General features: G+C 43.4%; 1 protein-coding gene across 1 annotated transcript; it reads right to left on the minus strand.

Moving 5' to 3' along the window:
* Positions 1-87: 87 nt before the first annotated feature.
* LOC120920093 (fibrinogen alpha chain-like) lies at positions 88-18,189 on the minus strand. The gene is made up of 3 exons (XM_040332009.1): positions 17,650-18,189; positions 7,161-7,306; positions 88-1,582 (listed from the first exon to the last, which is right to left on the minus strand). The coding sequence occupies exons 1-3, from the start codon at positions 17,663-17,665 to the stop codon at positions 1,283-1,285; spliced, it is 462 nt and encodes a 153-aa protein (XP_040187943.1). The 5' UTR covers positions 17,666-18,189; the 3' UTR covers positions 88-1,282.
* Between the last annotated feature and the right edge of the window lie 875 nt (positions 18,190-19,064).

Raw genomic sequence — 19,064 nt, forward strand, 5'->3', positions numbered from 1 at the left:
GGCTGATTTTATTAGCCAATCATGTGCAAGCTAAAATGCTCTTATTTATTTTCCTTGCATGTTCCACTCGGATCTACAGCGACTGCACTTCTAAGTGCACTTTGCACTTGTAGTTTGCATTTGTAGTGCAAAGTATATTTTCCTTTAATAAATAATCCCCAAAATATATCGCTGTGGGGCAATGCAAGTGTTAATTTTCATTGACAACTATCAGTGAAGGCAACTCAGATATTAACAGCAAAAGAGTAACATGTCAGTGTTATCACAGCCCAGACAACCCTGTTCTCAGTAAGATGTATTATACCTCTGACAGATGTGTGATTGCCAGACAAATATGCAGATGCAGTCTAGTGGTCCTTGGGAATCTCTATGACTATAGCCCCTGAGACCCTTCATTAGCAAACATTTGGTGTGTATATGGTAATTAGAAATAGAGAATACACAGTATACACTGTATATATATCTATATATATATAGATATATATATCTATATATATGTTTCAAGAATCAAGTTGCACAAACTTAAAGTAAAACTATGGCCTTTCATTTAAGAATATATGTCCTGCAGCACTTAATTTTAAGTGTATCTGCACTTAGTTCCTGTTGAGCATGCCAGTAAAGTCTACCTCATCCAACTTCATGTGATGATGTGGCTGTAACAATGCTGCACTGTTCCTGAATTAAAAGCACAGTTGCCACCCTCAGGGAGCCTGTAGGCTGCTGCAGTGACTTGGTTCAATCAGGAACGGTAAAGAAAATGTATCACAAAGTAACTGGATTTGGTACTTTAGACTGTCATACAATAGCCTTTAGTTGCACTTTAAATTTGGATTGAAATAAAAATAGATATTAAAAGCAAACCTGTACTTTGCGTATACTAGGTAAAATTACAGTTTCACTTTGTAGAGGGCTTTGGAAGCTTTTACTTTCCTCCCACTTGCTCCCCTGCCCAATTTCACTATCACAGTCCAGAAAATACTCACCACATTCGGGTGGATGGGAACACCTGACACTCCTTCTGCCTCCCCTCAATGCAATGCTAGGTGCTTCAGTGCTCAATTGCCATGTTCGAGTGTAGTTATATGGGAGCAGAAGGTGTAAGCACAATAGAATTGGACTCAGTAGAAACTCAGAGAGAACTTCATTGGGCAGATAGGACCAGTGGAGAAGTGAATGGAAAATAAGTAACGGCAGTTGACACTCCCTTCTGTAAAGCATATCTCTTACTTTGACTAGTGGGAAAAGTACAGGTTCCCTTTAAAGTAAATACATAGAGAGATTGCTACAATGCATTTTCATTCTCTTTATAATCATCTTCTAATTTGAGCATATACTGGGGTATATCTTCAAAGAGGCTCAAACCCTTTCCTTGCATTAGAGGAAACAGTTCATTGAAGCTGGTAACAGTAACATTTGCTAAAGTTAGATTAACAAAACGCATGCCTTTATCTTCAGCTAGATGACAATTCTTCACTGTATTCAAAAGTTTGTTCCAGCTCTCATAGTTGTCCAGGTTTATAATATTCATGTGAACATCTCTACATGATCCTTTGCAGGAACGCACCTTGATGTCAATGTCTACCTAAAATATAACGGCAAAGCACAAATGAATGTGGCAATCGGTTTTAAACAGGTTTGCAGTAGGCATAATCATAGTAAGGCTCTTTTCACACCTAGGCGTATATACGCCTGAAGCGCGACGCCGCAGCAGCCCCTAAGACGCTGGAGGGATGATTTTACATTGCCCTCTATGGAGATGGTTCACATCTCCACGCCGAACGACGAACGCCGTACGCCTGCCGCCTGAAAATAAGCCCCGGACCTTTTTTTTCAGGCGGCTTTCGGTGTTCGGCATAGGAGATGTGGACCTGGGGGGTAAGCTGCATTCACAATCACAGCGTTTTGTCGCCGCAAATTGCAGTACAAAATGCCGTAATTTGTCACCGCAATTCGCGGGACAAAACGCCGCTATTAGGTACGCCAAGGTGTGAATGCAGCCTTAGTGTACACTGTGTTGTCTTCTGAGCTAACCTGCATTTGTGTATGGTTCAGGCCCCGTACACACGACCGAGAAACTTGACGGGCAAAACACATCGTTTTGCTCGTCGAGTTCCTTGTTCGGCTGTCAAAAAACTCGTCGAGCCAAATGTTCCCATTGCCCAACGAGGAAATAGAGAACATGCTCTCTTTTTGGCTCGACGAGTTTCCCGACGGGTTTCTCAGCGAAAAGTGTACACAAGACCGGTTTTCTCGGCAGAATACGTCTCCCATCGAGTTTCTTGATGAATTCTGCTGAGAAAACCGGTCGTGTGTACGGGGCCTTACAGTCTTTCTGGCCATGGGATATTTTGTAGTAAGAAGTCAGAAGGCAACTAATGTTACAATCCTAAATACATTTCACTACACATCAAAGTGGACTTTTCAGTTTTAGGAAGATCCCATGGTAACTGATCAGTAGTCACTGGATTGACTCTTAAAAGCTCTATGTGAGGCCTCGTACACACGACCGAGAAACTCGTCGTAAAAGAAACATCGTTTTCCTCGACCAGTTCCTTGTCAGGCTTGTCGAGAATCTTGTCAAGCTTTCTTTGCGTACACCTTATCAAGACAAAATCTTGTCGTTCTTAAACGCGGTGATGTACAACACGTATGACAGCACTATAAAGGGGAAGTTCGATTCCACTGGCACCACCCTTGGGGCTTCTTTTTCTAATCTCATGTTACTGCTTGTTAAGTAAAAGTTTGGTGAGAGCCGATTCGCGCTTTTCAGTCTGTTACAGTGTGACGAATGTGCTATCTCCATTACGAACGCTACTTTTACCGAAGGTGCGCTCGCGTCTCATACTTTATGCGTGGGTTTCTAAGCATACACACAAACGTGTTTCTCGTCGTAAACCAGCCGGACGAGAAACACGACGAGGAAAAAGATGTATTTTTTTCTCGTCGAGATCCACAACAGTTTTCTTGACGAAAAACATACACACGACCGTTTTCCTCTGCAAAAAAGCTCTGCCACCAAGTTTCTTGATGGATTTTGTTGAGATAAACGGTTGTGTATAATTAAAGGTAATTAAAGTGTTTGTTACCCCAGCATTACATATTCCTGATATGTGCCTGTTGTACCATGTGCTTGTATGAAAAAGTATCCTGTTCTGTATTGCTTCCCTGGTGTTTCTGCCAATACCTATGCTTTCATATAATAAAAAAAATACTGATCACACTAAGCAGGAGAACACACCATGGTCAGTTCTCTAGCTATGCTGGGAACTAGGCATGAGCTTCGTATTCGAGTCGAACTCATGTTCGACTCGAACATCGTATGTTTGATCGTTCGTCGAAATACGAACAAAACGGGTCGTTCGCGCCAAATTCCAGTTACGTTTCACAGACCATTATTCACTGCGGCATCGCTGGCTGATGATTGGCCAAGCATGCACTATGACCCGCATGCTTGGCCAATCACAGCTTGCAAAAAACAGAGAGCCATAATTGGCCAAAGCCAGGGTGGCTTTGGCCAATTATGGCTCAGGGGGTTTAGTACATGCCCCACACTATAAAAGGCCGCCTGCAGGTCGGCCTTGTGTAGTGTTTTGCGGTGGTTAAGAGAGGACAGAGAGAGTGTCATTTTTTGCAGGTAGATAGAGCAGGCAGGCTAGTCAGTTAATGTTACAGGACCAGATTCTCAGAGACTTACGTCGCCTATCAGTAGATACGCCGTTGTAAGTCCGAATCTGCGCCGTCGTAAATTTAAGCGGATTCTGGAAACCAGATACGCTTAAATTAGCTAAGATACGAGCGGCGTAAGTCTCCTAAGCCGTCGTATCTTAGGGTGCATATTTACGCTGGCCGCTAGGTGGCGCTCCTGTTGAGTTCGGCGTAGAATATGCAAATGACTAAATACACCGATTCACGAACGTACGTGCGCCCGTCGCAATTAGTTACGCCGTTTACGTTAGAGAAATACGCCGGCGTAAGGATAAAGCTGGTCTCTAGGTGGCGCATCCCATGCAAAGTATGGACGTCGGAACAAGCGTATCTTTTTACGTCGTTTGCGTAAGTCGTACGCGAATAGGGCTGTGCGTAAATTACGTTCACGTCACAGGCATTGAGCCGACGTATCTTTGGGCGTAAATACGACGTGATACTGAGCATGCGCGCGCATGCGCCGTTCGTTCGGCCATGCATCTACATGGGGTCAAGCCTCATTTAAATACAACACGCCCCCTACAGCCTACTTTGAATTACGCGCGCTTACCCTGGCCCATTTACGCTACGCCGCCGTAACTTAGGAGGCAAGTGCTTTGTGAATACAGCACTTGCCTCTCTAAGTCGCGGCAGCGTAGCGTAAATACGGTACACTACGCCCGCGCAACGTAAATCGGCTGTACCTGAATCTAGGCCACAGTGTGTAGAGGATATATATACATCCCAGGTGTTGTACATATATTTATACACTGTATAGTTTAGCTAGATCAGTTCTTCCTAATTTACTGGCAGGCAGGTGATTGTGCTAGCCGCAGGCCCCATACACACGACCGAGTTTCTCGGCAGAATTCAGCCAGAAACTCAATCGGAGCTGGATTCTGCCGAGAAACTCGGTCGTGTGTACACTTTTCACTGAGGAAGCCGACGAGGAACTCGTCGGGCCAAATAGAGAACATGTTCTCTATTTCCTCGTTGTTCAATGAGGAAAGTTGGCTCGCCGAGATCCTCGGCGGCTTCAACACAGAACTCGACGAGGAACTCGATGTGTTTGGCACATCGAGTTCCTCGGACGTGTGTACGGGGCCGCAGTATTCTTACGTGGTTTATTGCCTGTCCTCTGTAGTTTGCACCTAAAACTACTTGGTGTGTACTGGCCGTGTGCGCTGTAGTTTGCACCTAAAGATTCAGGAGCAGTGATTTTAATGATGCTTAAATAAAAAAAAATGAAAAATTCCTTTAAATATTGTACCTGCTGGGTGTCTATAGTATGCCTGTGAAAACATCTTTGAGAACCCAGGTCTTGCCCGAGGGAACATGTATCAATGGAAAAAAAGTTTTAAAAACTGTAGTTTTTTCAGGAGTCCTGAAAAAAACGACCGTTTTTAAAACTTTTTTTCCATTGATACATGTTCCCTGGGGCAAGACCCGGGTTCTCAAAGACGTTTTAAAACAATAACTTGCATATTAGGCTTTAAAATTAGCACTTTTGAATTCGAACGTTCGAGTCCCATAGACGTCAATGGGGTTCTAAATGTTTGCGCGAGCGTTCGGTCCGTTCGAAGGTTCTGGTGCGAACTGAACGGGGGGGTGTTCGGCTCATCCCTACTAAGAACTCAGCCTGCTCTCCTCCAAAGATCAGACTTGTCCTGACACCTCCCCCTGCACAGCCTTTTACTGGTAAGATCAGAGTGATGTTGCTTCTCCCCACCCAGCTCTTATGCAGCTAAGAACAGAGGGAATGTGATCAATTATATAAAATGGAAAAAAGGTATTTATAATGAGATATATATATACGCAAATGTTGTGCCTTTCATTAAACTGGATTGTCTAACCAGGTGATCTCTTACAAACACTTTAAAGAAGAACAAAGATTTTTCTCTTGCAAACATCAAGTTATAGTCCTTCCAACCCTTACCCTTTACAATAAAACTTATTTAAGATTACGAAATAAAATGAGTTACTTTTTAACTTACTAAATATCCCTTATTTGGGGAGACATTTGTTTTTTGTACCCAGATAATTTTGCATCAGTTTTTTTTATTGTCTGATATTAAGATCTGTATAATTACATTAAAGTCATACTTAACACCCCCCCCCCCCACACACACACAGGCTTTTCCTTATCCCCTCTTCACTGTATTGTTTGGTTATCTTCAAAACATATACTCAACTGTACAGTGAATCCCGCGTTGTCTTAGCGCTACGCTGTTTGGGTGACATGACATAGCTTGTGTCCTGTGCAGGCAGCCAGCTTCGGATGATGTGCTGAGCCTCCCTGCTGGCCCATCCTCTGTGTGCCTGGTCCTGCAGCCTCCTAGTTGATGTGACATGAGGCTACAGGACCAGGGACACATCATTTTGGCCTAGGCGGGCAAGGTCATAATAAAAAAAATAATAATAAAAAAAATAATCAACTTAGAAAAAAAATAATTTGGAGAATTTGAGGGGAAAGGTCGTGGGGTTGGAACATAAAAAATTGTCCCACGATTTTACAGAAGGTTTGAGCATGCACTACCGACACAGATTTAGCTGTATATATTACGTCTTTATAAATAAAACCAAGTTTCACAATCAAACAAAAATATTGCTTTTTGAGAAACAGAAGTGCAACTTTAAATTATTTAATTAAATTGTAAAAACTCTGTTGGCTGTAATGCCATTGCACATATTATCTGAATGTATTACTAACATTAAATATTAAGAAAAATAATTAAGCCTCTTTCCTAATTTTTTTCTTTTAGTAGCTTAGTAAATGCCCTTACTTATTCTTATGTGGTACATAGTTAGTCAGGTTGAAAAAATACACAAGTCCATCCAGTTCAAGCATAAAATAAATAAATAGTGCAGTGCTAATTTTTAAGTCAAATTTCAATTTAGTTTTAGTCATAGTTTTGACTAAAATGCCATTCTAGTTTTAGCCGTACTTTAGATATTCCACTTGTTTTCGTTTTAGTGGTATATTAATCGACTGAAATAGTGTTAAGTTAGTCAACGAAAATATTTTAGTCGACAAAATTAACACTGGGCTTATGTCACTGGTGCCTTTTAGTAAATGTTACTTCACTCAATGCTTGTTTCATTCATGAAGAGAACATTTTACGCATAAACCATTGATGGTCTGACCTTTAATATTGATGGAACTTAAAAAAAATATATATATAAAAGGTGTGTAAAAAGATCTATCATTACATTTCGTATCCACTTACATTATTTTTTTCTTTTGTTGATTCTTTAAAATTAGGATTAATTTGTACAAAGTGTACAACCCTTTAAAAACCAATCAGAAAACATTGTACCTAATCAGAGTAATATAAAGGCTGGTTGATTGCAATCGAATAGCACAAGTTATACACTATCGTTCTTGTCACATTGTACAGTATATAACTATGTATCTCATATAAAAAGCATGCTTAAGGGCTTAATAATATGTATTTTTTAGAAATGAAAACACTTACTTCCAGCCTCTTCATCTCTGTAAGCTGATCCTGAAGCTCCCCGAGTAATTGTTCGATTTTTATTGCTTGCTCCTTCACCTTTAGTTTTATTGGCATCAGTCTCCTCCTGAACTTATTTTCATCATGAGCGAATGTTTTCAGTGTGTCTAAAACGAATAGGAACTACTAAAATACAGCTGTTGTGTATGTTATATAATATATAGAATTATTTAAATCCAGGAAGCAAAGGTACAGTATGAGTATGGTGTTACAGTTAGTTTTACTGGTCTGTAAATAACCTCCAGGCATCTTTACTGTATATACTGTATTGCTTACAATATGTTATATTCCACTAATGTTTAACAGCAGTGTCTTGATCCTGAAATTATACTGTATGTAAACCATAACAAAAAAACTTTCTGATGGCCTTGGTGAAAGTTGTTCCTAAAGGAAATTTTTTAAGGCTACGGCCTTGTACACACGGGCCAGAATCTCGTCAGGAAAAAAAAGTTGTTTTTCTCGACGAGATTCTTGGGAAGAATCTCTTGCTTCCCGAGTGTACACACAGACCTTTCAAAAGAACTGCGGTTCTTTGGAAAGGCAAGAACGCGGTGACGTCTTCACGTACGACGATCATGCGCTCGTCACATTCGATGCCGTCGCCGCCATCGTGCTTCACCCTACCTATGCCCTAGAAGCTACCGCGCATGCTTCAAAGTCATTTTGAGCATGCGCAGGTTTCCACGGCGACAGGTAAGTATACACACTCTCGGGTTTCTCGTCGGGAAACAGGCCGACAAGAATCCCGACGAGAAAATATAGCGCAGGATCTCTATTTTTCTCGTTGAGATTCTGGTCAGATTTCCCGACGAGAAACCTGAAAGCCTCGTACACACGCTCGGTTTATTCTGCTCTGCCAGCAGTTTTCTTGCTGGTTCTTGCCAAGAAAACCGAACATGTGTATGGGGCTTTAATCTTCACATCTTCCAGCATCAACTTTCTTTTAAGGCATAGGAATGCACAGGGGGGGTGTCGGGTGTGCCTAATCCAGAAGGAAGCTTGGGTTTGCCCCCATCTTTGAAACCATCTTTGTCACCGGGTCAGCAAGGTCTGTCTTTGACTTTCTACCTCGGCTTCAGTGTTCCTCTAGTGCCTGGCAAACAGCACGCTGAGGCTTGCAACTGGCAGAGGACTCTCAGCTGGTGGTGGGCGGGGTGAGGGTGTTTCCGAACTCTCCCCCCTACACACTCACATGTGACTGCTTTGGTTGATCGAGCAGCTGAAACTGTGAAGGGGGTGGAGCAGAGATGGCAGCCTGGAAGTCTTCTACTTCCAGTAATAGGGTAAGTGGCTGAAGAGGAGGTCTACCTTTATCACTGCAGGAATTCCCTCTCTTCTCCATCTGTGCGTCTTCAAGCCTTACAATGCACATAAAGAACTGGAGAACTTCTCTCAACCCTCCCACTACATACAGTACTGCCTACTGACTGGCTGGTCTCACTGTACACTGCTCACTAATTGGCTGGCCTCACTGCACACTTCTCACTGACTTTCTGTCCTCACCACACTGCTCACTGATTGACTGTCCTTAACGCATTTTTGATAGGTTAAAAAAATGTACGTTTTTGTTTACATTGATAAGTGTCTATTTACTAAAAAAAATTGTAATACATTTTAAAATGTTTGTTTACATACAGTATCTCACACCCCTCATATTTTTGTAAATATTTTATTCTATCTTTTCATGTGACAACACTGAAGAAATTACACTTTGCTACAATGTAAAGTAGTGAGTGTACAGCTTGTAAAACAGTGTAAATTTGCCGTCACCTCAAAATAACTCACAGCCAATAATGTCTAAACCGCTGGCAACAAAAGTGAGTATACCGCTAAGTGAAAATGTCCAAATTGGGCCCAAAGTGTCAATATTTTATGTGACCCCCATTATTTTCCAGCACTGCCTTATTCCTCTTGGGCATAGAGTTGCCACTGGAGTCCTCTTCCACTCCTTCATGATGACATCCGAGAGCTGGTGGATGTTAGAGACCTTGTGCCCAACAGATGCTCAATAGGGTTTTGGTCTGGAGGCATGCTTGACCAGTCCATCACCTTTAACCTCTTTAGCAAGGCAGTGGACATCTTGGAGGTGTGTTTGGGGTCATTATCATGTTGGAATACTGCTCTGCGGCCCAGTCTCCGAAGGAAGGGGATCATGCTCGGCTCCAGTATATCATATGTATGTATATGTATATAGACATATACACACACATGTGTGTTTAAGCTTAGGGGGTCCACAACCTAATGCAATAGGCTGCACACATCTATGTTTGAATCTCTCAGCATGACATCTTATGACTGAAAAGTAAGTTGGTGCTGGATGACTTCCCTCTGTCAGATGCTATTGTCAGGGCCAGCAAAAGCATAAGCACAGGGCCATCTTTTCCATTGGGCACGCTGGGCAGTTGCCCGGGGGCCCCGCGTGCCTGGGGGGCCCCACCGGCTGCCCAGCAACCCCAGTAAAAAATTATGGAGAGTGACGGGTTAGAACTGCCCATGCCCAGTTCGCGGAAATCACAGAGAAGATCCGGTCCTCCACGAGTGCGGGGGGTTGCTGATGTAAGGGGGGAGTGAATGCAAAAATGTAAGGGGGCACTGATATAAAGGTTCCCCCTCCTATATTATAGTGACCCCCCTTACCTTAGTGCATTTAATCTAAGGAAGGTGGTCTCTGGTCACCAGAGTACCCCCCACATCAGAGTCTGCAGGATTCCCCCTTACAATGCAAGGGGGAACTCAGTCTGCAGACCCTGATGTAAGTGGCAAAGAGAAAGCAGTGGACTCTGATATAAGGTTGTCTCTGGTCACCATAGCCCCCCTTAGATCATGATCTGCAGCGTTCCCCTTTACATAAGAGTTCCCTTTCACTGTAAGGGGGAATCCTGCAGACTCTGATGTAAGAGGAAACTCTGTGCTGGCTGGGTTATAGTAACCTGACCTTCATGTCAATGAAGACATTTTTTTTGTTTTACTTTTGTTTAACTTAAACACATTTCTAATAGCACTAGCTATATGTTGATAGTTTAAATACTGACATTTGCATTGTTGGGCACTGAAAACTGTAATTTTAGGTACTTTTTTTGCAGTGGCAGTAAAAAATGTGGTTCTGCCAGTAAATGTTATGATTTTTGTCAGTAATTCTCGTGCGTAATTGTGTAGACAGGGCCCCAGTGCACTGTATTGCCCGGGGGCCTATAATGCTCTTAAGATGACACTGCATAAGCAGCTGCCTTAGTGCACCCCGTGATGGCGGGGGCAGTGAATTCTGAATCCCCAGCCACCAAGCTGTGTCCTGGGAATGAACGGCGTGACACATATGGTTAGCCACCTGGGACCTCCCCTCTCCACCTCCATCCTGCAGTATAGCTAGGGAGTGGGGCGGGGGAAGGTTTGTGGGGCACTCCTTGGCTTTTGCATAGGTGGCAAGAAGTGACTACGCAAGCCAGTAACATGTGGATGGGCTCAAACCCTCCAAGTCCGCCCTCAGTGTGCACCGAAGCCAGACTCGGCACACAGTAGAACGTAAAAAAGATGGGGAAGATACTGGATTGGGGGAAGTATATGAAAAATAGGTGTGCTGGATGGGGGGGGGGGGGTTGGAAGCATAGCTGTGCTAGATAGGGGAGGGGGGGTTGGGTGTGCTGGATGGAGGGGGGTATTGGAAGCATTGGTCTGCTAGATGGGGGGGGGGTGTATAGGAGGCAACGATGTGCTAGATGGGGGTTGTATTGGAAGCATAGCTGTGCTGGATGGGGGAGGGGGGGGTTGGGTGTGCGGGACAGAGGGGGGGGGTATTGGAAGCATTGGTGTTCTGTATGGGGGGGGGGGTGTATAGGAGGCAAAGGTTTGCTGTGTGGAGGGGGTGTATTGGAGGCAAAGTTGTGCTGGATGGGGGGGTGTATAGGAGGCAAAGGCGTGCTGCATGGAGGAGTGTATAGGAAACCTTTTATGTGCTGGAGGGGGGGTATTGGAAGCAAATTGTGCTGGATGGGGGGGGGAGTGTATAGGAGGCAAATATATGCTGGATGGAGGGGGTGTATTGGAGGCAAAGGTGTCCTGAATGGGGAGGGTGGATTGTACAGGAGGCAAAGGTGTGCTGGATGGAGGGGGTGTATTGGAAGCATAGGCGTGCTGGATTGGGGGGTGGTGTATTGGAAGCATAGGCGTGCTGGATAGGGGGGTGGTGTATTGGAAGCATAGGCGTGCTGGATAGGGGGGTGGTGTATTTGAAGCATAGGCGTGCTGGAAAGGGGGGTGGTGTATTGGAAGCATAGGCATGCTGGATAAGGGGGTGGTGTATAGGAAGCATAGGTGTGCTGGATGGGGGAGGTTGGGGGAGTGTATAGGAGGCAAAGGTGTGCTGGGTGGGGGGGGGATTGCATAGGAGGCATAGGTGTGCTGGATGGGGGAATGGGTGTGTATAGGAGGCAAAGGTGTGCTGGATGGGGGGGGTGTATAGGAAGCAAAGGCGTGCTGGATGGGGGGTGTAAAGGAGGCAAAGGTGTGTTGGATGGGGGTGTAAAGGAGGCAAAGGTATGCTGGATGTGGGGGAATGTATATGAGGCGTAGGTGTGCTGGATGGGGGGGTGCATAGGAGGCAAAGATGTGCTGTATGGAGAGAAAGTGTATAGGAGGAAGCATAGGTGTGCTGGATGGGGGGCGGGGAGGGGGTGCATAGGCATAGGTGTGCTGGATGGAGGGGAAGTGTATAGGAGGCATAGGTGTGCTGGATGAGGTGGTGTATAGGAGGCAAAGGTGTGCCGGATGGGGGGGAATGTATAGGAGACATAGGTGTGCTGGATGAGGGAGTGTATAGGAGGCAAAGGTGTGCTGGATGGGGGAGATGTATAGGAGACATAGGTGTGCTGGATGGGGGGGGGGGGTGTATAGGAGGGCCCAGTATCAGCAGGTGAGAGGCGTGGGGCACCGAAGGCCTCAAGGTGTGGGCAGGATGGCAGTACACGACTCCAGGTACCATCTCCACAGTGCAAGCGGGTGGCCCCAGAGATGGAGGCCGCGGGAAGGGAAGCAGCGAGGGCGGCAAGCAAGCACCAATAGCACCGATAGCCCAGGAGGGAGAAAACCTCTCAAGTGACGAGCAACAGCTCCGCTCCCAGGCCTTAAAGACAGGCTGACCAGGGGACCTGAAAATGAGGATAGTCGAGAGGCTTGGGCATACCATAACCATAACCCTACAGGGCCGTTTTAAAAGCATCATGGGCCCCTGGGCAAGGAAATGCTCTGGGGCCCCTACAATGATGACAGTGCAGGTAAACAGACATCAAGTAGGTAGGAGGCAGACTGCCTCCCCTGTGTATTTATCACTCTCAGTGCCATCATGGGGACCCCAATTTCAGGGCAGTGTGGGCTCAAGGACCAGCTGCTTTGGGGAAAGTGCAGGGGCCCCCCATGCAGCTGGGGCCCCTGGGAAGGGCCCAGGTGCGCCCTCTCATTAAGACAGCCCTGCCTGGCTATGGTTGCAGATCTGAAAGGGGAGCAGGTAGCTATATCAATATAAATGTCAATACATTGTTGTAACCTTAACTTTAATGTTATTTTAACCTGATCATTGAAGGGCAATGAGGAGAATTCTCCATGAAATTCTCAGACAATTAGTTTGTTTCATTAGGAGATTTTGTAAGACATAGACATGTAGAACAGTAGACAATATGTATACACCTTAACTACCAGCATATCAGCTTATTCCAATCTGCAGCACCCCTCCAGCATAGAAAGGGACAATTCAACCCTCTGTAACATATGTACTGTATGCATATTCCCACCTACCATGCTACATATCTTCCTTTATGAATCTTTCAATGAAGCAAATTAATTCCATTAACATATTGATACGTACAGTATATCCATATTGGCTATATTATCTACAGTATGAAGGGATGTTGTGAGCATTTCAAGTGGAAATTCTAACTGTTGTATAGTAATATGCAATTATGCGTCTGCACTGACCCATACAATACTTTTATACAACGTTTTAAACAAACAATTCTTGTCAAAAATAAAAACTTAAATATGTTTTGTAGCTTTAAAGTCCTATTGATATTTTGATTAAGTTATTTGTCTAACCCCATTAAAAAAAATTCATTGGAAAGAAATGTGCATTGCAAGGTTTGGCTTAGCTAATGTCCAAATGGCATTTAAAATCACTTTCTAGTGGGAGATATATATTTTTGTAGTAGCTCTATCCCAGGGACATCAGTACTTTAAGCCTGCAATGCAGGAGAACACTTACCAATTTAAAGTGAATATAGAAATATAGGAGCTGCCTGGAACGAGCCTGCAGCCAGTTTGGTCTGATAAGGTTTGAGTCTTGTATGTTTCTTCCAAATAAGTGACTTACTGGGCAGTAAAGACAAGACATCCTGAGCCTGCACACATTTCCATTTTGTCAGGTTTCCTGTTACTCAGTTTGGCATTATTAGAGTGGATGACATACTAATCTTAAGGCTGTATTTTTATATTGAAAACTATTGAGCCCACTTAATAGGATACGAAATAAGGTATTATTAGGTGCAGGAACTTTTAGCAGCCATTCTATATCAGTTAGCTGTAGGCATACCATAAATCAGCGGTGCTCAACCCATAGCCTGTGTGCCTTCTGATGTGGCCCGCAACCTCAAATCAGGAAAACGCATGCCCATGCTTTTCAGCAAACCCAGACTGAAATCAACAGGTTGCCAACCCGCCATCCCAGAGCATCAGAGTGCAAGAAGCTGGCACCGGCAGAAGAGGAAGCAGGCGGCTATGGAGGGAACACGGGCCACATTTATCATTGCTTCCTCTGTAGCCCCGGCTGCTGTCCCAGGAGGAGTGATACCAAGTGCACTTCACATGGGATCTGTCTAGCAGCCTGAGGCCCCGTACACACGACCGAGTTTCTCGGCAGAATTCAGCCAGAAACTCGGTCGGAGCTGGATTCTGCCGAGAAACTCGGTCGTGTGTACACTTTTCAGCGAGGAACCCGTCGAGGAACTCGTCGGGCCGAAAAGAGAACATGTTCTCTATTTTCTCGTTAGTCAATGGGATAAGTCGGCCCGCCGAGTTCTTTGGAGGCTTCCACACTGAACTCGACGAGGAACTCGATGTGTTTGGCACGTCGAGTTCCTCGGTCGTGTGTACGGCGCCTGAAAAGCAATACCAGCAGAAGCTGGAAGAGGAAAAGGTCAGTGTATTAAACATCACACACACTGGACTTTTGCAATGGGCATATTAGCACTTATATAAAAAAGGGTTATTAGGCTGCTTTCATACTGATCCACAGGTGCAGCGCAGTGCACCTGCAGCTTTCTTTCAGGTTAGCTGCACTGAGCCATAGACTTCTATTATATCTATTCTATTCTAATTCTATTTTATGCTTTGGGTTTGGTGTGCTTTCTGCAAGTCTTTGCGAAGTCTATGGTCTCGTACACACGACCGTTTTCCTCGACAGAATCCATCAAGAAACTTGGTGGCAGAGCTTTTTTGCCGAGGAAAACGGTCGTGTGTATGTTTTTCATCGAGAAAACTGTTGAGGAACTCGATGAGATAAAAAGAGAACAAGTTCTCTCTTTCCTCGACGGGAGTCTCAATTTCCTTGTCTTGTTCCTCGTCGGGCTGGTTTCCGACGAGAAACACGTTCGTGTGTATGCTAAGAAACCCGCGCATGCTCAGAATAAAGTATGAGACGGGAGGGCACCTTCGGTAAAAGTAGCGTTTGTAATGGAGATAGCACATTTGTCACGCAGTCTGAAAAGTGCAAATCGTCTCTTACCAAACTTTTACTTAACACGCAGTAACATGAGATTAGCAAAAGCAGCCCCAAGGGTTGTGCCAGTGGAATCGAACTTCCCCTACCGTTGTATGTGTTGTACGTCACCGTGTTTGAGAACGAGGAGATTTGGTCTTGACAGTCTGTACGCAAAGAAAGCTTGTCAAGTTTGTCCACAAGCCTGACAAGAAACTCGTCGAGGAAAACGATGTTTCATTTACGTTGAGTTCCTCGGTCGTGTGTACGAGGCCTATGGCTCAGTGCAGATAACCCGCAGGAAAGCCCCATGTGCACTGTCTTGCACACACGGTGCGGGTAACCTATAGCACATCAGTGTCAGTGTGAAAGCAGCCTAATAGGGGGCTCAGAACAGTATGGGCTTGTTTGCATTTGGGGGCAGTAAAACCCCATAGTTAATTGTGACCCGTGGCTGCTTACCAAATCACTTAACTGGCCTTTACTCTTCAAAAGTTTGCGCACCCCTGCCATAATTGAATGTTAATAGTTGTTATTATTTACTGCACTTGGCTCATCAATATTTGTCCTATTGACTAAGCTTTTATTCATTCTGCATAAACATATTGCTTTCTCCCTGACATACTCATCACCATTTTTTATGAGTAGATGAATGAAAAATAAAATGCATAGTATCGTGAATTAATATGTCTATGTTTAAAGATGTATGCTAAGAACAGAATTCTTTGCCAGTTAACGTTAGGACATTTTTGTAGATGAGATATTTTATGTCTGTATTGTCCCCCTATGCCAAAAGACATTGATTAAACATGGCATGTTATTTTTATGTGTGCTCAGTTGTTTTACTCTGGCACCCTGTGGCAATAGATGTTTGTGGGTACACCGTACTTTGTATAAAATATATATAATCTCCATAGGCTCAATTCACTAACACACCAAGGCAAGGATACTTTTAACTGAGCCCAGTGAGATTTGAAAATTACTTTAACATGTCTAAAATAAATATCCATGTTTTAAAGATTTGTGACTTGAACCTCATGCATGGAAATATTAGGCCATTCTTCTTTCATCCATGTTGTCTTAAAGTGTATGTAAATCCTAACAATGTACTTCTCTTATTTGCTTCCTTTAGACTTCTTAAACATAGATTTGAAAGTTTTTTTTTTTTTTATATCTGTTCAATAAGTGCAAAAAATACCAGTGCCAGAAAATCCAGAGCTGTCCTGTGTTCTATTTTCTGCCATGTGTTCTATGGCCCCGTACACACGACCGAGTTTCTCGGCAGAATTCAGCCAGAAACTCGGTCGGAGCTGAATTCTGCCGAGAAACCCGGCCTTGTGTACACTTTCGGCCGAGGAAGCCGACGAGGATCTCGGCGAGGAAATAGAGAACATGTTCTCTATTTCCTCGTAGTTCAATGGGAAATTTCAGCTCGCCGAGATCCTTGGTGGCTTCACAAGGAACTCGACGGGCAAAACTATGTGTTTTGCCCGTCGAGTTCCTCGGACGTGTGTACGGGGCCTAAGTGTCAGCCCTCCCAGGTCTTCTCATGGACTACAAAATAGTTCTTCAAATGCTGTTGAGATGAAGAGAAGGGGAAGTCTTTTGTAGTTCATCAAAAGACAACAAGTCAGGGCTGACACCATTCCTTGCTTCTTCTGGCACACAACAGAAGTTAGGGGCTGAATGTATCTCTGCCAGGATCCGTACACAGCTAAATATGCATCTATTGCAGTGATATACTGTATATGTTTTATTTTATTTTTCCTTATATATACTTAAGCCCTGTACACACGATCGGTTTGTCTGATGAAAACAGACCGACTGTTTTCATCGGACAAACTGATCGTGTGTGTGCCCCCATTGGTTTGTTTTCCATCGGTGAAAAAAATAGAACATGTTTTAAATTTTTCCTATGGATAAAAAAACGATAGAAAAACACGATCGTCTGTGTGGAAGTCCATCGGTCAAAAATCCACGTATGCTCAGAATCAAGTCGACGCATGCACAGAAGCATTGAACTCCATTTTTTCAGCACATCATGAAATTTTTTTTACGTCACCACGTTTTGGCACGGTCGGATTTTTGACTGATGGTGTATAGGCAAGACTGATGAAAGTCAGCTTCATCGGATATCCAACGAAAAAATCCATCGGATTAGATTCCATCAGATATCCGATCGTGTGTACAGGGCTTGAGAATTAAAAATAATTGCAACAATAATGCTAATAGGCACTCTGCAACTCCATTACATTTTGCAGACCTAGGAATTGGCCTTTATGGACTTTCCTCAAGTCCAGACCTGCATACACTTGTATTTTTTGAAGTTCCCTTATAACTGTAGGAGGTTTTCATTGTGTGGACTAAAACATAGTTCATGAATTTTATCATTTCTCTTAAAACTGACTTAGTTAACAAAACTACCACCTGCAATTGTATATCTCATCAGGCTATTATTTAATCTATGCAATCTATATTATATTTACCAATAACTCTATAGTATGAGGGCCTAACTGATTGAAAATAAACTGATTGGATTGTTTAGGTAGGACCTGGCACTACATAGTTGTTGGTAAATCCATATAAAGTTTGTACAAAGATTGTACAACCAGGTTGCAACATTTGTAACCATGTTAATGGTTTATGTTTATAAGGGGTTAGCTATTTAGAAGCAATTTAATCTCTGTGAAGTCAGATTAACAGTGTACTTGCCTTGATCCTTAAGCATGTTTCTCTGTACAACTTCATGGAGATGTTTTATTTCAGAAAAGATTATAATGTGTCGGGGGTTACTTGTCACCCAGGATTGTTTTGCAGTTTCCGTTCGAATGACAAACTCTTTTTCAAATTTGGTAATCAGGCCTTGTACCCTACACCCATTTGGGCAGTTGGTAACCTGCCAATAAGAGGAGTTTGGGTCACTTTTCTGCCTTTTTCAGAATGTGCTTATTAATACATGTAGAGATATGTATGTACTGGTCCAACTGTCTGCTGTGCTTTTACTATTTGGTTATTACTTGTCTATTGGTGGTTTGTGAAGAATAAAAAGATATCTAGGCACTATGACGTATGTAGGGTTACTCTGTACATTAAAAATTATTGCAAAGCAACCAAACAACACTGACCATGCAGTGATTTATCTACAGTGAAGTTATACCTTACAGGTTAACTGGGTTACGCACTTTGGCTATAAGTCAGGCCTCGTACACACGGCCGAGTTTCTCGGCAAAAACCAGCAAGAAGCTTGCTGGGTTTTTTTTTTTTGCCGAGGAAACCGGTCGTGTGTACCGGTCGTGTGTACACTTTTCAATGAGGATCTCGTCGCTTTCCAAAAAGAAAGCATGTCTTCTTTTTCCTCGATGGCAATGGGAAAATTTGGCTCGCCGAGATCCTCAGCAGCATCACAAGGAACTCGACGAGCAAAACGATGTGTTTCGCCCGTCGAGTTCCTCGGACATGTGTACAAGGCTTAAGACTAACGGATGCAGCATGTAAATAAAAATTATATCAAAGGAAAATACTGGCATTATTTATACCAGTAAGAAAATGGGTTAGAAAAAAATGATATTACCACTAGAAAAATAATATAATAATTCGACTAGTTGCTATAAACAACCTCAAATTATTGTGTCTGGTGCTTTTCATATTCAATCCCAACTAAACTTTGTTTATCAATGTATCTGAAAAAAGTGTGATTCTTGTCACCCATAGAACCTGATAAGATTAATTGAAGGCTGATAGGATAGGATGGTCTATGAGAAACAAGAACAAGTTTTCTTCAGACAGTGATAACTAAGTTAATTTGTGATTGTTGTACCATGAATGATCTAGTGCTGACCTTGTATGAGTGAGTGGGGTAGATTTACTAAAACTGGTGAACTCAAAATTCGGTCAAGCTCTGCATGGTAGCCAATCAGTTTCTAACTTCAGCTCGTTCAATTAAGCTTTGGCAGTAAAACCTGGAAGCTGATTGGTTTCTATGCAGAATGGTACCAGATCTTGCACTCTTCAGTTCTAGTAAATAACCCCCAATGTATTGACTTTATTGTGCTGTACAATTGACTATTTCAACTTGTCAAGCACTACTTACATGATAAAGAACCAGTGTGACATAGTGTAATAACAAA

Source organism: Rana temporaria, chromosome 1 (assembly GCF_905171775.1).
Source record: "Rana temporaria chromosome 1, aRanTem1.1, whole genome shotgun sequence".
NCBI lineage: Eukaryota > Metazoa > Chordata > Amphibia > Anura > Ranidae > Rana > Rana temporaria.

Excerpts from the sequence above, each read along its gene's own strand:
- LOC120920093 (XM_040332009.1), bottom strand. Across the intron at positions 1,583-7,160 it reads CAGAGATGAAGAGGCTGGAA|GTAGACATTGACATCAAGGT; the intron begins GTAAGTGTTTTC and ends GTTATATTTTAG.